The 20666-nt window shown below is 39.8% G+C and overlaps 1 protein-coding gene across 1 annotated transcript in view; it reads right to left on the bottom strand.

The window, feature by feature from the left end:
• LOC136863786 (cell adhesion molecule Dscam2) overlaps positions 1 to 20666 on the bottom strand; it is a 1545364-nt gene that overhangs the window by 972021 nt on the left and 552677 nt on the right. The window contains exon 6 of the mRNA XM_068226091.1: positions 9593 to 9916. Coding sequence (XP_068082192.1) covers positions 9593 to 9916 — 324 coding nt within the window. The remainder of the gene's footprint in view (positions 1 to 9592; positions 9917 to 20666) is intronic.

Here is a 20666-nt window from a genome sequence, read left to right as displayed (position 1 = left end):
TTTCTATTTCAGCTCGATAGCTGCAGTCGCTTAAGTGCGGCCAGTATCCAGTATTCGGGCGATAGTAGTTTCGAGCCCCACTATCGGCAGCCCTGAAAATGGTTTTCCGTGGTTTCCCATTTTCACACCAGGCAAATGCTGGAGCTGTACCTTAATTAAGGCCCCGGCCACTTCCTTCCAACTCCTAGGAATTCCCTGCCCCATCGTTGCCATAAGACCTACCTGGGTCGGTGCGACGTAAAGCAACTAGCAAAACATACATACATACATACATACATACATACATACATACATACATACATTATCATTATAGACTATTATGCCTTTCAGCGTTCAGTCTGCAAGCCTCTGCGAATTTACTAAACGTCGCCACAATCCTCGATTTGCAACTAGTGTTGTGGCCACATTTAGTTCTATACCTCTTATCTTTAAATCGTTAGAAACCGAGTCTAACCATCGTCGTCTTGGTCTACCTCTACTTCTCTTACCCTCCATAGCAGAGTCCATTATTCTCCTAGGTAACCTATCCTCCCCCATTCGCCTCACATGACCCCACCACCGAAGCCGGTTTATGCGTACAGCTTCATCCATCGAGTTCATTCCTATACTAGCCTTTATCTCCTCATTCCGAGTACCCTCGTGCCATTGTTCCCACCTGTTTGTACCAGCAATCATTCTTGCTACTTTCATATCTGTTGTAACGTTCCAGACGTTACAGTGTAATTATGTTAATTTTATTATGTGTAATTAATTCAGGAATTTAACGTCATGATATTTATTTGGTATGTAATTGTATTATAATTCATGTTTAATCATTTGCTCACTATCATTTCATTACTTTGTAACTACGACTTATAAACGAGGGCTGAATATCCTAATATTCACTTAGATTCTTGCGACAGTTGGTTAAAATTAACTTGCAGTAGATTTCAGTTATCTTGCCACATCACCGAGGAGGAAGGAAGGACAAATTTAGACGCCAAGTTCTGGGAAAAGCGAGCACGTGTTCACGCGTCCTAACGTAAGCTACCGTATTTCGACCAGAATTATTCGAACTGATCAACGCCTATATTTTCAAAGGAGCGTCATGTTGCCATGGATACTGATTGAAAGGACGAATAGAAGAACAGTTGATATCTTGTGTGGGACCCATCTACTCTAAAATCTAGAGTGGGGAGAGAAGTGTCATCTGATTGGACCACGTGTAGCGGCCTGTAATTAGCGCGAGAGAAGGTTATAAGAGGGCGTGTTGGAGCTCCTGGAGGGTCTCTCTACAACGTCTTATTCGCTTCTGCGAGTCTCTTTACATTATTCTACGATCTTCTACGAGACTTCTACATTATGTTCTACTTGATTCTGCGTCTCGATACTTAGAAATTCTGAATGAGGTGTGTATAGCCACTCTCATGAGGAAGTACGTACAGCACGGCTGCAAGACCGGTTTGAACCAGTCTAAGTCAATAGATAGTTTTAATCTAGATAGAAATGAAACTTCCTAGAACATTTTCAGTAAAGTTGGAAGGATTCTTAATTGAGTATCCTCTCCATATAACCCAAGGTGGTTCTTCTAACTGTGACATAGGGCTTATCTCCAATCTATGGGATAAAGCATAATAGGGAGTGTTAGTTTTGAAGTCATCTTCCAATTAGTGGTGGGTGCAATTTGTAAGGCAGGAATGGTACTGAGCTGCAGATGAAGAGATATCCAAGACGAACGGTGATGTTCCCGCTACAAGGAGGGAAGCTTTCCAAGGACCAGCAGAACAAGACGACATGGTGAGCAAGCGAGTTAAAGATATTGCAAGTTTTCGCGAAGTAGAGTCATTCAATTTTTGTTAAATTCATTTTCGATGTTAAATTCAGTTCTCGTTAAACCGTCGTCATTTATATTAAATATAATAAATAGTATTTTTCTAGTTTACTTTAATCACTTTGCCTTAATTAGCCTTTTGATTTCTAATTCTCCTGCTTAATGATTAGTGCACTATCACCCCACCCCTGTGATAAGAGTCTGTCCAAGCTTGATTATAAATTTTATCTTTAAGTCCTCAACTTAAAGATTGGCGCCCTTTGCTTGCTTGGTTGCATTTCTCATTTGATGATGGTTCTCCGAGAGGGGAAGTCACATAAATGCCGCTCCAACGTGTGGCGAGAAAATCATTAAGTACGGAGCAGTTAATAACAGTAACGATATCAGAATTCGTATTATGGGCAAAATTTGGATATCCACGTTTCATTAAGAGTGTTTGATTGTGGGAAGGGTCATGGCTGATCAGACGAAAGAGGAGAGGATGTTGCGCAGTGGACGGGCGATAAAAGGCAATAATGTATTGAGTTCAGAGGAAGAGTTGTGTAGTCTTGTAGAGGAAATTGAAGATAGAAGTGTAAGTAGTATGGAGAGTGAAGGCAAGCAGAAAGAAGTCAGTATGGAGTCAGATGATAGTAGGATGGGGGGCGAAGCGGAAGTAAACACTAACAATGAAAGTAATAATAATGATCAGTTAATGGGAATGATGCAGTTAATGTTAAGTAAGATAGAGGACACTAAATCTGAGCTTAAAAGTGAATTGGAACAAATTAAAACAGATGTAGAACAAAATAACACTAAAATTGAGAGTATTAAATATGAACTTAAAGAACAGTTAGAGCAAACTAAAGCTGAATTAAGTAGGGAGATGAGGGAAAATAAGGAGGAAGCGAATCGGAGAATGGACGAACACAGTAGGCAGTTACGCGATCTGGTGGTAAAAAATGAACATTTTAATAAGCGATTAGAGGACCAGGAAAGTGAATATGTACGGCAAGGGAAAAAGGTAGAAGAAAAGTTTGCGGAACAGAGAAGTGAATTCCTGGAATTAATGGGGAAGGAAAACAACTCTACTAGGGAGGAAGTAATGAGGCAGGTCACTAGTATTGATAAGAGAGTTGAGACTCAAAGAGGGGAAATACGGATATTTAAAGACCACGTCCAACAAGAGATTGACACGGTAAAGCTTAGAATAGAAGATGAGACCCGGGCAAGTGAAGAAAGGTTTGCGATAGCTGAAGAGAATAAGATTGAAATTAGGACATTGAAAGAGAAGCAGGTTAATTTGGAGAGAGAAATTGATAGGAGAGACAGAGATGTAGAATGCCGGATGGAGAAAGCAGAAAATAAGTTAAAACAGGTGGCAAAGGATAAACAGGTTTTCACGGGAAGGCAATGTCTAGGAAATAGCTACATTAGGGAAATTGAACTACCTAAATTTAATGGGAAACAAACGAACCCGCTAGATTTCCTTAAGATGATAGAGAAACGGTTTGAAAAGCGTCTAGAGGAAGGGTCTATGGACTGGGAAGACGTAATGGAAAATATTGACCATGCTTTTGTAGGAGAAACTCGGTCTTGGTTCATGGTATATAGGCAGACGATGACGAACCTGAAAGAATTCAGAAATAAATTTAGAGAGAAATTCTGGAATGAAGCAATACAAGCTCGGGAGAGAGAAAGGGTGGTATTTGGGAGGTACAAACAGCATGAAGGAGTTACTATGACCGAGTACTTCCTGGCACATGTCATGATTTGTCAGAACTTAGATGGTATAACCGAAGGGTCTGATGTAGTAAGACTACTTTTAAGACATTTTCCGGACAGGGTGAGAGAAGCGGCCTGCATGCAAAAAGTTGGAACTATTCAGGAGATGGAGAACCTACTAGGCAGTTTTGATGCGTTAGGTAACCTTAGGAGTAGAACGGAGAATATTCTGAACTTTAGTCATCACAACGGAATGAGACATAACGGTAGTACACAGAATCACGAAGCTCGCAATCAGTTCAGACCTCAGCAGAACAGCAGGAGCGGAGCAGCTGAATATAGGACAGGAAATTCCCAACGGAGGTCAAAGCAATGTACTAATGAGTCTAACGTCAATACACAAAGGGAACCTTTAAACTAACGAGAGGCTGTAATGTTAGGTCAGAATTCCAGCCTAGTAAGAAGGTAGCGAAGTGTCTTGCCATGAAAGTGTTACCATATGACCTCGATGTTAGAGACGATTTGTTGTATGAACCCGAGCAGAATAATGGAGATTCAAGTAATAAAGTAGTCAATCCCGTTGTTAAATTGAAAGTTTGGGGGGCGTGGGTTAAAGTTTTGATTGATTCTGGTAGCCAAATATCATGTATTAGTTCTCAGTGGTATGAGTCATTAGTGAAACAGGGTATTCAGTTGGAGGAAATGCCTGTTAAGTCTACTTTCATCATTACGGCTGTTGGAAAGAGGTCTAAGCAAATTTGTAAACAAGTAGCTGTCCCGATCTGTATTAATAATTTTATTAGCGTTCAGATATGTTTGGTAATTCCGCATTTAATATTTGATCTTATCTTGGGATCTGACTGGTTAACGTTAAAATTGGCTCAGTTAAATTACAATGATCTAGTGCTAAATTTGAGGTGGAATAATGAGGATATTAAGGTCAAGTTTGAGGAGGAAATTCAGAGGAAAACGGAAGTTAGTACAGTGTGGAGAATGAAAGAGGTTTCTAAAGTAAATGAAGAGGCTAGTGAGGGCCTGAAGTTGTGTCAGTTGTGGATTCATGAGGATAAAATATGTGGCTTGAAAGAAGCCGTAAGTAGAAATGAGTTGAATGAAGTCCAGAAGGACAAGTTATTTGAAGTGTTATGTGAACACGTGGAGATTTTCTCCGAGAAACCTGGTGTTACCCATCTGTATGAACATTCTTTTTCTGTGCTGGATAAGACTCCATTCAGCGGACCGCGATATCCGATACCACACAAATATGCAAAAGCAGTAGAGGATCAAATTCAAGCTATGTTAGCAGACGATGTGATTGAATTATCAAACAGTCAATATGTTAATCCCTTAATTGTTGTGCCTAAGTCTGATGGATCAATACGTTTGTGTATTGATGGCAGGGAGAGGAAGAAACGTAAGGTACTTGATAACTTTGAGGTAAGTGATATGGTTTTGGTGAGAGTTCCAATGTTGTCAAATAGTGAGGATAAGGTAACAAAGAAATTTTTTCTTTTATATCAAGGCCCTTATAAAGTACATAGAAAACTAGGACCCTGTGCTTACAAGTTAGCGGATGGCGAGAGCGTAATGAATGGTTCATATAACATTAGTAGTTTAAGGAGATACCTGCCGTGTGAGGTGGCTGAACCGGATTGTGAGATATAGGTCAGTAACTCGGGGAAGTTGCTACTTGTTATGTCAGACTACGAGCGGTATGTGTTTACGTCTCAATCGTGGTGGTATTTCCTAGTTGTGTTTGTAAACAAGGAAGATGTTTGTGTGACGGTAGATTTACGCTCGTTCATTAACGATAGATCATCTGTTTTCCGTATGTGAGGCCATGAAATTTTATATATTTGTTTTCTGAGATGTTACAGAAGGCTAATTAAAGCTGACGACGGCAAATAATTAATTTTCCCGTATGTGCATTTCTAACTTGCAATAATTTTACCGTGAGCTTAAATCACGTGTGTATTTGTGTGAAGTGTATTACATCCTGCTTCAAGATAGGGTTGAAACATTCGAAAGAGTGATAAAAGTGTAAATTGTTTGTATCATATGTTTTCAATTTTTTAATGTAAAAGATTGGAAGAGAACGTGTTACTGCTATCTAGCAAAGAATGTCGGAGAGATGGGGAGGAAAAGGACAGATAGACACTCGGCAGAGTTTGTAATCTGAATTGTATATATTATGTTATATTCTCTAGAATAATCTTGTTTTTTTTTTACAAAAGTGAAAAGTTGCTCATGATGGGCAGAACTTAGCATCTAAACCTCAAGATGAACTGAAATAACAGACAGTCGCAATGGGAAGCAGTCTAAGAGAGATATGGAAAGAGTGAGATATAATTAAGTGTATGAAAATACTGTCGCTCGTTATGGGCAGGTAATAGAGGTATTTCAAGTCAATGTGGGAGTAAGTGTGTGAGTTCTCAACTCATGTAATATTTGTTAAGAACTCATGGGGGCGTATGTAACGTTCCAGACGTTACAGTGTAATTATGTTAATTTTATTATGTGTAATTAATTCAGGAATTTAACGTCATGATATTTATTTGGTATGTAATTGTATTATAATTCATGTTTAATCATTTGCTCACTATCATTTCATTACTTTGTAACTACGACTTATAAACGAGGGCTGAATATCCTAATATTCACTTAGATTCTTGCGACAGTTGGTTAAAATTAACTTGCAGTAGATTTCAGTTATCTTGCCACATCACCGAGGAGGAAGGAAGGACAAATTTAGACGCCAAGTTCTGGGAAAAGCGAGCACGTGTTCACGCGTCCTAACGTAAGCTACCGTATTTCGACCAGAATTATTCGAACTGATCAACGCCTATATTTTCAAAGGAGCGTCATGTTGCCATGGATACTGATTGAAAGGACGAATAGAAGAACAGTTGATATCTTGTGTGGGACCCATCTACTCTAAAATCTAGAGTGGGGAGAGAAGTGTCATCTGATTGGACCACGTGTAGCGGCCTGTAATTAGCGCGAGAGAAGGTTATAAGAGGGCGTGTTGGAGCTCCTGGAGGGTCTCTCTACAACGTCTTATTCGCTTCTGCGAGTCTCTTTACATTATTCTACGATCTTCTACGAGACTTCTACATTATGTTCTACTTGATTCTGCGTCTCGATACTTAGAAATTCTGAATGAGGTGTGTATAGCCACTCTCATGAGGAAGTACGTACAGCACGGCTGCAAGACCGGTTTGAACCAGTCTAAGTCAATAGATAGTTTTAATCTAGATAGAAATGAAACTTCCTAGAACATTTTCAGTAAAGTTGGAAGGATTCTTAATTGAGTATCCTCTCCATATAACCCAAGGTGGTTCTTCTAACTGTGACATAGGGCTTATCTCCAATCTATGGGATAAAGCATAATAGGGAGTGTTAGTTTTGAAGTCATCTTCCAATTAGTGGTGGGTGCAATTTGTAAGGCAGGAATGGTACTGAGCTGCAGATGAAGAGATATCCAAGACGAACGGTGATGTTCCCGCTACAAGGAGGGAAGCTTTCCAAGGACCAGCAGAACAAGACGACATGGTGAGCAAGCGAGTTAAAGATATTGCAAGTTTTCGCGAAGTAGAGTCATTCAATTTTTGTTAAATTCATTTTCGATGTTAAATTCAGTTCTCGTTAAACCGTCGTCATTTATATTAAATATAATAAATAGTATTTTTCTAGTTTACTTTAATCACTTTGCCTTAATTAGCCTTTTGATTTCTAATTCTCCTGCTTAATGATTAGTGCACTATCACCCCACCCCTGTGATAAGAGTCTGTCCAAGCTTGATTATAAATTTTATCTTTAAGTCCTCAACTTAAAGATTGGCGCCCTTTGCTTGCTTGGTTGCATTTCTCATTTGATGATGGTTCTCCGAGAGGGGAAGTCACACTGTTACTTCTAACTTATGAATAAGATATCCTGAGTCCACCCAGCTTTCGCTCCCTAAAGCAAAGTTGGTCTGAAAACAGACCGATGTAAAGATAGTTTCGCCTGGGAGCTGACTTCCTTCTTACAGAATACTGTTGATCGCAGCTGCGAGCTCACTGCATTAGCTTTACGACACCTTGATTCAATCTCACTTACTATATTACCATCCTGGGAGAACACACAACCTAAATACTTGAAATTATCGACCTGTTCTAGCTTTGTATCACCAATCTGACATTCAATTCTCTTGAATTTCTTACCTGTTGACATCAATTTAGTCTTCGAGAGGCTAATCTTCATACCATACTCATTGAAACTATTTTCACGTTCCACGATATTAGACTGTAGGCTTTCTGCACTATCTGCCATTAGGACCAAGTCGTCAGCATAGGTGAGACTGCTTACTACACTTCCACCTAACTGAATCCCTCCCTGCCATTTTATACCTTTCATCAGATGATCCATGTAAACTACAAACAGCAAAGGTGAAAGCTTACAGCCTTGTCTAACCCCTGTAAGTACCCTGAACCAAGAACTCATTCTACCATCAATTCTCACTGAAGACCAATTGTCAACATAAATGCCTTTGATTGATTTTAATAATCTACGTTTAATTCCATAGTCCCCCAGTATGGCGAACATCTTTTCCCTCGGTACCCTGTCATATGCTTTCTCTAGATCTACGAAACATAAACACAACTGTCTATTCCTCTCGTTGCATTTTTCAGTTACCTGTCGCATACTGAAAATCTGTTCCTGGCAGCCTCTCTGTGGTCTGAAACCACACTGGTTTTCATCCAGCTTCCTCTCAACGACTGATCGCACCCTCCCTTCCAAGATGCCAGTGAACACTTTGCCTGGTGTACTAATCAGTGAGATACCTCGATAGTTGTTGCAATCCTTCCTGTTCCCTTGCTTAGCTAGCAAAAAAATCAGTCATTAAAATGTTTCACCAAAATTACCAAAATATCGATTTTTATTCTGGAGTGTCGCCTTAATTAACTTCATTCTTTTTCAGGTGAAAACTCTTACCATTTGGTTTATATTTCAGGTAGTTTATAAATTGTTTACCAAAAGTTAGTTTCGGTTGAATGAAGAGCCTAACTGTGATAAATTAGTCTGGCTGTAATCTTGCATTCGAGAGACAGCAGTCCCTACTCTTCCGCGGTTACCCACTTCCATTCCAGGCAACTGTTACTATCGTACCTTAATTTAGACTACGGATCCTTCATTTCAGTTCTATCCCAGCGTTAACAAACATCTCTCTGTATTAAAGAGGTACAAAAAGGAAAGTGAAAAACTAATGAAAAGCTGCGAGTACACTGAAACTGTTTTACCTCAAATATTATGCTCTCAGCGTCGGAGGATTTTATGATTAACATTATGATATTTCAAAACGATACAAGTCAGTCACAAATTGACCTTCTCACTCATATTTCACCCCATTAAACAATGTCTGGGAAGTTTTCCGTTTTTTAATGTCTACCATCGTAGTTGTTAAGTATGCTCAGGGACGGAATAGGGCATCCCATGTTGGAATACCGGCATTGAAAGAAGTATATTCTGAGAATAAATCTCAGCAGGATACTCCAGGCACTAACTGCATGATAATGCAAATATGATATATATTTCATGTCCCCTATCTCTGACTCTGAAAATCCACAGCCTGTTTCCAGTCATTCGACCGGGTCAGGAATGGAATGGAATGAAGCCCCCATCTAGCGGCGAGGAGAGGAATTGTGCCGGCTGCCGATGCCTGTCGCACTCCTCTGGGCAATGATTAATGAATGACAGATGAAATGAAATGATATTGGAGAGTGTTGCTGGAATGATATATATGACAGGGAAAACCGGAGTACCCTGAGAAAAACCTGTCTGCCTCCGCTTTGTCCAGCACAAATCTCACATGGAGTGACCGGGGTTTGAATCACCGAGCCCAGCGGTGAGAGGCCGGCGCGCTGCCGCCTGAGCCACGGAGGCTCTATCTCTGACTCTAATACTTACAATTACACATATACCCAGGAATCCCACAAAAAACACAGTTAAATGACACTAAACAGATGACAGATGTTATTTCTACCTGGCAATGAGAATGATCGTCAACATCAATCCTCAATAAGATGTCATTCCACTTACCGATAGGAACCCGTGTCCCGGATCGTGAGCGCATCCTTTGCCCAAGTTATCGATGGAGTAGGCTGACCAGACACAGAACAGCTAAGCTCTGCTGCACGGCCGAGATCAACCGTAAGTTGCTGCGGACTGACGTGGACAGCGAGGCTTCCGACAACGGCCAGTTCCAGCTCAACTCGTTCACTGCCGGCACTGTTGTTCGCATGGCACAAATAGCGGCCTGCATCGGACGTATGTGCGTTCTGCAGCACTAAGATCCCATCTCGCATGTGAAAACGTTCTGTGGGTAGCACTACTTCAAGTGCACTGCCAGTCTCTCTCTGCCACCTGCAAGTGTAAAAACAGTCATGTTCTTAGTCTTTCTGAATAGCAGGGTTAAAACAAATGATCATATAACATGCAAGCACATACAGAGTTCCAAAATCTAGCACATCATGGGTTAATAATTTTGGCATCAAATCAATATTCAGGACGAATCACTTCTTACGAAGTTGCTGTTGCCCGTGGTCATTCGGCCTGTTGTGCTGTGTACTGTGTTAGGGAGTGCCAGATGTTTTGCCATCCTGTCAAAGTAACGCTGACTAACAATTGAATCAATGCTTTTTTTCTATTCTATAACCACTGGATGTGTTGCATCCATCAGAAGGAGATCAAGCAATTGGAGGCACATGAGCTTCCGCGTACGCGCGACAGTTGCGTACCCGTACTCGCCTGTATTTATAGTCGACATTACGTCTGTACGCATGTGCCTCGATATAATTTCATTTTAGTAATAGTAGACCTCTGTATATGGGGACATGTTTTACACAGGTATTTCAACTACCCACTTCAGTGGTACCTGGAGATTCAAGAAAACTTGATTCGAAGAGGAAGCCACATGTGTGTTGTACGCCGTCTACAAGGTAGTCTTCCTATCATTCATCTCTGACCATCGGTCAGCCTTGACAAAGTACACCGGATGTATGGTGAAACGTTACCCATTCACCAACCCGGTACATCAACACGAGTCACCATGGACAAACAACACCAGCTCCAGTCGTGGACGTCTACGAAGCAAGATCTTTCGGGAATTATATTAGTGAATCTTCCAGTTTTTATCGATTTCATTTTAAATGTATTTTACATTTGACTTCGTATAACAGAAATGATTGGCTCAAACGCACTTTCCTTTTTCGTGAACAAAGAGAAATGGAATATCGATAGCGGAGAAAGAAAGGTCGCATGTAGTTCTTGATAAAACGTTTAGTTTTAAAGCAGTGAAGTGACAATCGTCGAAGCAGTATTAACACACCTTTAAACGTTCATGCAGCAAGGGTTCTCCACTTAATTTCTTAAAATCTAATCACTTTACAAAGAATGTCATAAGATACTATATTTTAAAACTATGTAAATTCTCTGTATTGGCACAAAGAAATGCTCTCCGGTGAATACTGGCCAGGATACGCTAGTGGAAGAGTTACACTGTGTAACGTCTATAGAGCAACAGCAAATGGTAACGACAACACGCAGGATTTTTTCAGAGCCATAAACTATAGCAAATATTCTGGTCTGTGCTCCGTTCACAGAAGCGTAGAAGAAGGAACTTCTAGCGAAAAATCCAATCACACTATAAGCACCTGGATATATTTTCCAACAATTTTGACATGAACATGGTACCTTATAGGATAGGGCGTACTATGTGAGTGGCGGACTTTCTCTGGAGTCGAGCCAAGGAAAATTCGCCATGCTTTTGTGGTGGCCAGTAGCCCTGTGTCCGAGCCTGTCTGTGAGCAGCTGTTGTGTGTGAAGAGACTGAGTTTGCAGAATCAAGAGTGAAATGTGGGCTGTCTATTACGATTACCATCTTCTAGGTAATACCAGAGAACCGGACTGCCTGCTTTGAGTAGGACAGAGACTTTGTAAATGGACAGCAATTAGAGGAGTGTGGTAATTCGTGGTTGAATACAACTGTGTATATATAATTTACGGAGGGCTGTAAGCAACAAAGTACGGAAATAAGCCCCTACCTAAACATTGGTTTTAAACCTTATAGCGGGTTGTGTTATAGTCTTATTATGATGAGGCACGGCCCGTTTTCACCGTAGGGTTTGGCGTTACCTAACACGGGTCTTCCATGTGTGATGGCTCAGTTGGCCTGCCCGTTTGTCTGTCTTTAACCTTCAGATTTTTGGCTTTGGGGACCTGTAAAGACCATAGTGTATGAGGTTCCCATAAATGATGTGGATACACAGCGAGAACGCGTGTTCAACAGCTGTGATGAAATCCGACTGCAGCCAGGATTCTTTCAACAAATGCGTGATTCCATGCGACGTAGGAAGGAAGGCTGCATTCCAATGGATGGCGGTCACATCGAGCACATGTTATGAAAAGTAAATCAGAGACATGGTGATCATTGACAGCAGTGGACCATAACTCCGAAGATACAGGGTTTGTGATCAATGATTTTAGGTCCTTTATTTCCTTCGTTTGTTGCTTGCTCCCTCCTTTGTAAATACTGTGTGCGTGTGTGTGAGAGAGAAAGAGAGTTGGCCGTACGGTTAGAAGCTGTGAGCTTGCATCCGGGAGATAGTGGGTTCGAATCCCACTCTCGGCAGCTCTGAAGATGGTTTTCCGTGATTTCCCATTTTCACTCCAGGCTTCCTTCCAACTCCTAGGCCTTTCCTATCCCATCGTCGCAATAAGACCTATCTGTGTCGGTGCGACGTAAAGCCACTAGCAAAAAAATAATAATCGTACAGTAAATGAGAGCAATTTTTTTTGCTAGTGGCTTTACGTCGCACCGACACAGATAGGTCTTGCGGAGACGATAGGATAGGATAGGATAGGATAGGATAGGATAGGATAGGATAGGCCTAGGAGTAGGAAGGAAGCGGCCGTGGCTTTAATTGAGGTAAAGCCCCAGCATTTGCCTGGTGTGAAACTGGGAAACCACGGAAAAATTAGATCAATAAAACCGTGTTCTATTCTTTAAAATATTCATCCGAACTAGTCACCTGAATGCGGGTAATAAGCAGCTGTACAGGTACCAGCATCTGCGGCTCAGAACGTGTTTAGTAGTAATGCTATTGGAGTTACGTCCCACTAACTATTTTTACGGTTTTCAGACAGTACGACATGCCGGAATGTTGTCCCGTACTATTTCCTTAACGTGCCAATATATACACCGACACGAGGCTGACCTATTTGTGCACGTTTAAATATCGCCGGACTGTGCCGGGAATGAACCCGGCATCTTGAGCTCAGAAGACCAGCGCTCTACCACCTCAGCTAGTCACCCTGACGAGAAAAGTCACACGAGAACAAGTCATGCACGTTTAATTAACACTGAAAGAAGACTAGAGGTTAGCAAGGTATATTTTGTTACATTAATTGCTAAAAATGGCATATGGCTTTTAGTGCCGGGAGATCCCAGGACGGGTTCGGCTCGTCAGGTGTAGGTCTTTAGATTTGACTCCCGTAGGCGACCTGCGCTAGGGCTAGGATTTCAATGACTATATATTTTGGTAAGCCCAATTTATAAACGAGTTGTATATAAATCGGTTTCAGTGTAAAAAGTGCTAAACATACGATATTTCTCTGTGTATATTTGCTCATTTTGTAGAATATTTGAACTAAAAATTCTGGGGCTTTTATTTCAAAAGTATTTTCTTCTTCTTCTTTTCCGACCGCTTTTTCCTACACCTGTGGCGTTGCGGGCGCGAACATGGTCGCACATGCGGATTTGGCCCTGTTTTACGGCCGGATACCCTTCCTGACGCCAACCCTACTTGGAGGGATGTAATCACTATTGCGTGTTTCTGGGTAGTCGGTGGTGGGGTATGTTGTCTTAATGTGAAGAGGAGAGTGTTGGAATGGACACAAACATCCAGTCCCCGAGCCAGAAGAATTAATAAGAAGCGATTAAAATCCCCGACCCTGCCGGGAATCGAACCCGGGACCCTCTGAACCGAAGGTTAGTACGCTGACCACTAAGCCAACGAGTCGGACTTATTTCAAAAGAGTATTTATGCATTTTTGAAGATATCTTAGCTACTTTTTATTTTTACGTTTTCAAGAGCGAAGTATTATTTTCGATCATTCATGTCATTTCTTAGTGAGTTACATTGCTATGTTCTTAACAGTACTAGAATGAAAATTACACTATGGTTCCAGGAAACAAGACAAAGGCTACCTTCCATCCCGTCTATCGACTGACAATGGACTTTCCCAAATAGTTACCAGCTCTAAGAAACCAGAACACAACCTGTTACCAGACCATTTTCTTTGTAAATTTCTTCTGAATAAGAGGTACAGAGTAGATTTTACAGAGTGTAAATAATTGTAGTATCTATTTCATCATGCCTAAACTAGAGCAAATCATGACGCGTAAATTAATTTTATTGCACCGTATGGTGAGCAATTTTTCTGTAAGTTACATGAAGTAAGAGTGGGACCCGAAAAGGAATTTACTATAGACCAACACATGAAGAGCGAAATAGACATTCGATGTGAACAACTGCTTGAAGGTAAAAGTACCGTACACCAAATGCTACTTAATGAAGCTTGCTCTTATTTACGATCGACTTTCTTTGAGGAACTCTATGAAGCGTAGATTTGTGCAGATATTGTGTTGAACAAACTGAAAACTCCGAAGTTACGCGCATTCTCAGAAAAACATATAGGGGAGCCTAGACCAGACTCTTCAATATTAAGGAATAAATATGTGAATAGGTGCTACCTCATGGGGATGGGTGAAGGTGAGTACCTGGCGGCTTTAAACTAGGTCCCTCGACTAAGGTATGGTAAACCCGACAGAAAAGTCCCTGGTCCTCCAGGTTGGGGGTTGTGCGAAGGGCTGGTAACTCTTCCACTTACAAAAATTACCTCATTCATAAATCTGAGATGAATAACCGGATGGATTCTATGTTGACGACAAAGGCAAGACCAAGGGACAAACGATTTGGAATTAGAGATACATTGAAGTTGGGAACTTGGAACGTGAGGAGCACAAAAGGAAAAGAAGAAGAACTGGATGAAGTACTAGCTAGTAAATAAATCAATGATGTTGTAATTACTGAGACAAAAAAGGAATTACAAGGGACAAAATAAATTGACAAATACACTATGATTTATAGTGTGGTTACTCAGGATAAAAGGGCTACACCTGGGGTCCTAATATTAGTAGAAAGGAAGTGGGTAAACGAAATAGAAAGCTACACCATTATAAATAAGTAACTTATAATTTCGTGCGGCTATATCTAGCCGGGTGCAGCCCTTTTAAGGCAGACCCTCCGATGAGGGTGGGCGACATCTGCCATGTGTAGGTAAGTGCGTGTTATTGTGGTGGAGGATAGTGTTATGTGTGGTGTGTGAGTTGCAGGGATGTTGGGGACAGCACAAACACCCAGCCTCCGAGCCATTGGAATAAACCAAAAGGTTAAAATCTCCGACCCGGCCGGGAATCAAACCCGGGACCCTCTTCACCGAAGGCCAGTATACTGACCATTCGGCCAACGAGTCGGACACCATTATACATGAAAGGATTTTAGTGCTGAGGTTGAAGGTAGAGAGAGGGAAATTAACCTTGGTAGCCGTGTATGTTCCTGAATAAAACAAAAAAGGAAGAATCTAAACAGTTTTATGTTCTTTAATCAGTGTTAGGTAACGCATGTAAAAGTGACTTTCTTATTCTGGCTGGTGAACTCAATGCTCGAGTAGGGAACAAACCAAAGGAAAAGTGGGAAATAAAGGTGTACCGAATTTAAATGAAAATGGTACATTATTGATAGAATTTGAATCATATAATCGTTTAAAAATTACTTACACCTTCTTTGAGAAGAGAGAAATACATAAATTTACATGGACTGCAAGAGGACAACGATCAATTATTGACTATATAATGGTCAATAAAAAGGCCCAGATGTAACAGACGTCAGAGTACAATTTGTACACAATACACAATGGTCAATGCAATGCAAAAATCGGAATTCTTACTAAATGGAGGAAAAGGCTCAATAGAAATATACGGAGAAACCAAGAAATCTATAAGATATATTTACTACAAGATTATGGAATAAAATACTTATATCAAAATCGGCTGCAACAATATTTAGTTTAGATTCCGACAAGTACTGATATTAACAAAGAATGGGAAATCATAACCTCAGCAATTCAGAGGGCAGCAGGTGAAGCCATTGGAAGGAAGAAGATATTTAAGAAAAAAAAATGGGCTTAAAATGTCGAATAAAGAAATTTTAGAAGCTCTCAAGAAAACACAAATTTATACTTGAAAATTATACAACATCGCCCCCCACAAAGTAAGAAAGAATATAAAAACAGCAGGAACAAAGTCAAGTCACTAACGATAAAACTCAAGCAAGATCATAGGATAGGTTAATAAACTCAATAGAGGATTATATCCATGGTAGGTAAAGAGATGCCGTATAAGTTAATGAAGCACCTCAACGGTAATGAAGGAGAAGCTGCCAATATAAATGTAATCGAAAAAGAATAATTGATACAACACTACAACGAATTGTGGCATAACGGAGAGTGTGGAGCTAGTCAGGAAGGTCAAGATATAGAAAACGACGTTGAAGGAATTGACCTAATAGATATAGTGTTCTGAAATCCTTCAAAAATTGAAAAGCACCAGGGTCAGACAACATAAATATGGAGTTGTTAAGATATGATGAGATCATTCTTAAGTTTAGATACCCTAAGAATGGAGGGAAACTAAAATAATATATATTTTCAAGGAAGGAAATAGAAATTCTTGCAATAACTATCGAGGAATAAGTTTATTAAACGTTGACTGTAAAATATATGCTAAAATAATAAACAATAGACTTAAGATTCTTGCACACAATATCTTACTGGAAGAATAATGTGGATTTAGAAAAGGCAGATCCTGTACAGGAAATACATTTAGCCTCAAACAGATACTGGAGAATAGAGAAGAATTTAACTTTAGTACTTACGTCGCTTTCGTCGACTAGGAAAAGGCTTTTAATAAGGTAGATAGAGAACGGTTATGGAATATAATGACAAAAGTGGATACCCTGAACACCTTATTCAAGTTATCCAAAGTCTGTACAAAAGGACGATAATTGTGTTAGATCTGCGATACAAACTAACGGAATTAACCAAGGTATACGTCGGGGATGCAGCCTCTCTCCAACACTATTCAATGTATATATAGAATAAGTAATCAGAAACTGGAAACGAACTAAGCACTCTGGAATAAAATCGAATAGACACACATATATAAATGCTATGCTCTTTGCAGATGATCAATTTATCCTGCAGGATGATGAAGATAAACTCCAGATATCAATACATCAGTTAAATACCATTTAGAAAAGTTATAATCTTTGGCTATCCAGAAAGAAAACCAATGTTATGGCATGCCAAGCGAAGTATCCTATCAGTGCGTAGATAGTAATTGACAATCAACCAGTAGAGCAAGTCTCAAATTTTAAGTACCTCGGTTGTGAAATATCTTTTAATAATGATGACGAGGTGAGGAAGAAACTTCATCGATTTCAATATATGTGTGTGACAATTCGTCGAACACTGAAAGGCTACGGCTGTACCGACTTTGTTATGTGGAAGTGAGACATGGGTGTATAAGGTAAGTTATGGGAAGAAACAAATCATCTGAAATGAGATTTCTAAGGTCAGTGAAATGATTCCCCCTAAAAGATAAAGTACGAGATGAAGAGATAATGCAACAATTAAATATATTCTCATTGAATGAAAGAATATTCCAAAACAGGATAAATTGAAAAAAAAACACATTCTGAAGATGGGTAACAACAGAATCTCAAAACATGCCCTGGAATACCATCCAACGGGAAGAGAAGACATGGAATGAAATGTGAGGTCGGAACAGGCTATTAACCTAATCCATGAAGAGCCAGCAAGCAAGCAAGCAAGCAAGCAAGGTGCTACCAGAGAACAATGCAGGAATTTAGGCAAAAATGTCAGGGAAATAATTTAAGTATTTATGAACGAAAGTAGGGACCCATAAGGCCGTTATGTGGCAAATGTTGTGGTAGACACAATGGAAGAAAATGGTTCAGGAGAACAATTCCTAATCTCTTGTTGTTGACCTATGCTGCAACATATGTGGTAAAATATGCTAATTCTCATCAAGCACTTTACTCTAAGGGTGCTTGTAACGCACATGTCTAAGCAAGAGTTGGGGAGGAGTTGCGGAGTCAGTTTACTGAATGTGAGCAGCGAATATGATATATCAGTGACATAGTTTATATTAAGTGTACTCCTCTAGTATCAGTACAAGTAAAAAGGAGCATATCGATGTTCAAGGCTGTGTTAGCAGATAATCTTCAGTCATTTTCCTTTTAAAATCCGAAAATGGTGTTTATTGTGCATTGGAATTCAGGACTGATGAAATGAAAAATTTTTGCCGGTAAAATAAAGTAAGAAATTTCTTAATCAGTTGTGTATCATAAACATATTCTTTATCTGTGTAATTCAATTAAATAAACCTGTTCTATTCTGAACTGTATATCGAGTGAGTTGGCGGTGCGGTTACGGTCGCATAACTGATAGTTTAAATTCGGCAGGTGGTGAGTTCGGATACCACCGTCGGCAGCAGTGAAGATGGGTTTCAGCGTTTTCCCCATTTTTCACACAAGGCAGATTCTGGTACTGTTTGGCTGCTTTGTTTCCAGTCCCAACCCTTTCCCAATTTTGTGTCACCGAAATCCTTCAGCGTGTTAGTACGATGTTAAACCACTTGTGGGTGGTAAGCTCTTATGAGTTATATTTCTAGTGTTTGCTAAATCCAAAGGCCAAATTTCCGCTTGCAATCAGGATAATCATCGTAATATTGGTGCAATGGTTAAGAATATATTAGTATCGTCGCCATAAGTCCTATGTATGTCAGTGCGACGTAAAGCAAAATTGTAATAAACAATAAATAAATACAAGACAATAACATGTCGACGCAAGATTTGAAGTTGATTCTTAACGAAGCATTTTTGACCAGTTATCTCCGAGAGACTTACAGTGGGCAGGTTATGCTTGTAAATTAAATGATAAAATTAAAATTTACTGCATGGAATGGTCTTAAGTTTCCAGAGCTCTTGGTACTTCCAATATGTTTTGGAATTTGTCAAATTCTTGACGTTGTATCTTACAGTTCGAAGACGAAATTTGGCGGGTCTCTTATAGTTAGAGTCATGACAGTTCACGATTTTCATGTCTGAAGCTGTAAGAACTAAGTCCCTCCACAGCCTTTCAGCCATTTTCAATGCTGGACGACTTCTGTGTCTGTCGCCGTTAAAAAGATTATCATCATTTTCATTTTGATGCTCCCAAGTTCACTAACTTCATTCAGCCTGTTTCTTCCTGTCTGGGTCTTTAGAAACTCATACATGATTATTCAAAACTTCCATGGAATATAGCTTCAATTTGAACTATCTGCAGATAATCAGTGTACTGGCGTAGTTCTTTCAATGAGGGATGCGGTGGACAATACTTTCATTCCTATCACTGTTTAGTCAACAATCTCTACATTAATTGCCTTTTTAAAATTGTAATGTACTAGAAAATTTGCTGTGCAATTTCGTTACAAACAAAATATTTAAAAGCTCTACCTCCATCACAGGTGATAGGCTTCTTTTAGCAACTCAAATCCTCATTTTAGATAATTTCCTTGTGAGTTTGAACATTTGAAAATTAGGAATTGTTCCAATGAAAACCTTGGGAGGTGAACACGCATGAGTGCTTCTAGGAACGGTCCATCAAAGCTGGTATGACTCATATTGGCTAGTTTAAGCAGTGTAATAAATACATATTATTATTTAAACATGGTGTCAATCTATCAAATTATTAGAGTTTAACGGGAGGAAATAAAATGTTTTACGGGCATTACATGTGGATAGAACCGTGGACATCATTGCCACGCTATTCATAAGATAGTGTTATTATCTAAATGTCCGGCTTGGTGGATTGCTGGTTAACATGCTGGTCTAAGGCCCGACAAGTCCAATGTTCGATTCTGGGCCGATTAGTGGATTTTATCCTTCATTGCTTATCTCCTCTGGCTCGAGTACCGGGAGTGTGTGCCATCTTCAACATCAGATTACATCATAGGTAGAGTCTCATCCTCGCAGAGGCGCAGGTCACCCATGGGAGTCAACTCGGAAGGCTTGAACCTGGGCCTCTCCAGAGTCCACACGCTTCAGTTAAATATATATATTTGCCATTAATCCTATTAGGACTACTCAAAATACTTTGTTCTGAAGACAGAAATGAATCCTACAGTTAAGGAATGACAGAAATAATATGTGGAAAAGCACGCCTCAAACTAAACTCATGTTCATAAAAAACAGATCACCTTAAAAGACTAGAGCTAGGAAGTTCATATTCACAGGACATTACCTTTAGGTTCAAAATTTGCTCTGGACACGATCGGCGTGGTCTGAATCCTGCCTGATATTCTCCGATTCTTAATCCTAATTGTTGTTGTGTACCCAATCGACAATACACTGGGATATAATTTTGTATGCAACTGATACTGGTGAGATTTCTCTGTGGTTGTTTACGTCTGTTCTGTCTCCCGTCTTGTGTAGCGGGTGCATTTTTCCACTTTTCTCATATTTATTCGGATTACGAAATATCTTGCACCAATTTGGAGATTTTGTTTTATGGTGTTTGGTCCTGGTTATTTGAGGACTTCCACTGTATTTTCATCTTCATCCGATGCTTTATTGTTTTCAAGTCTTTTGATTAATCTTACGATTTCTTATTCATATGGTGGTAATGAATTTGGATTAGTGTTTTCCGGTTCTTGTGCTGAAAATCTTTGTGTTGTTTCTGGGCAGTTTAATAGTTCTTTGAGGTATCTGGTGAGTTCCTCGTAGTTTTCTTGGTTGTTCAGTGCAAATTGCTCATTCTCTTTCATGAGGCAGAGAATTTGTTGTTCATATCCTGTAGGTTTAATACTGAAGTTCTTATAGACATTTCTTGTGTTTCTTTCGAATTCTTTCTCAATTTAAAGTACTTGATCCGTTTCGTGTTTCCGTTTGGTCTGTATGGTTAATTGAGCTGTCTCTTTCCTCATTGA

This window comes from Anabrus simplex, chromosome 2 (genome assembly GCF_040414725.1).
Source record: "Anabrus simplex isolate iqAnaSimp1 chromosome 2, ASM4041472v1, whole genome shotgun sequence".
In the NCBI taxonomy this organism is placed as follows: Eukaryota; Metazoa; Arthropoda; class Insecta; order Orthoptera; family Tettigoniidae; genus Anabrus; species Anabrus simplex.
The sequence above is the reverse complement of the archived record's forward strand: the minus strand, read 5'-3'. Positions and strand labels throughout refer to the sequence as shown.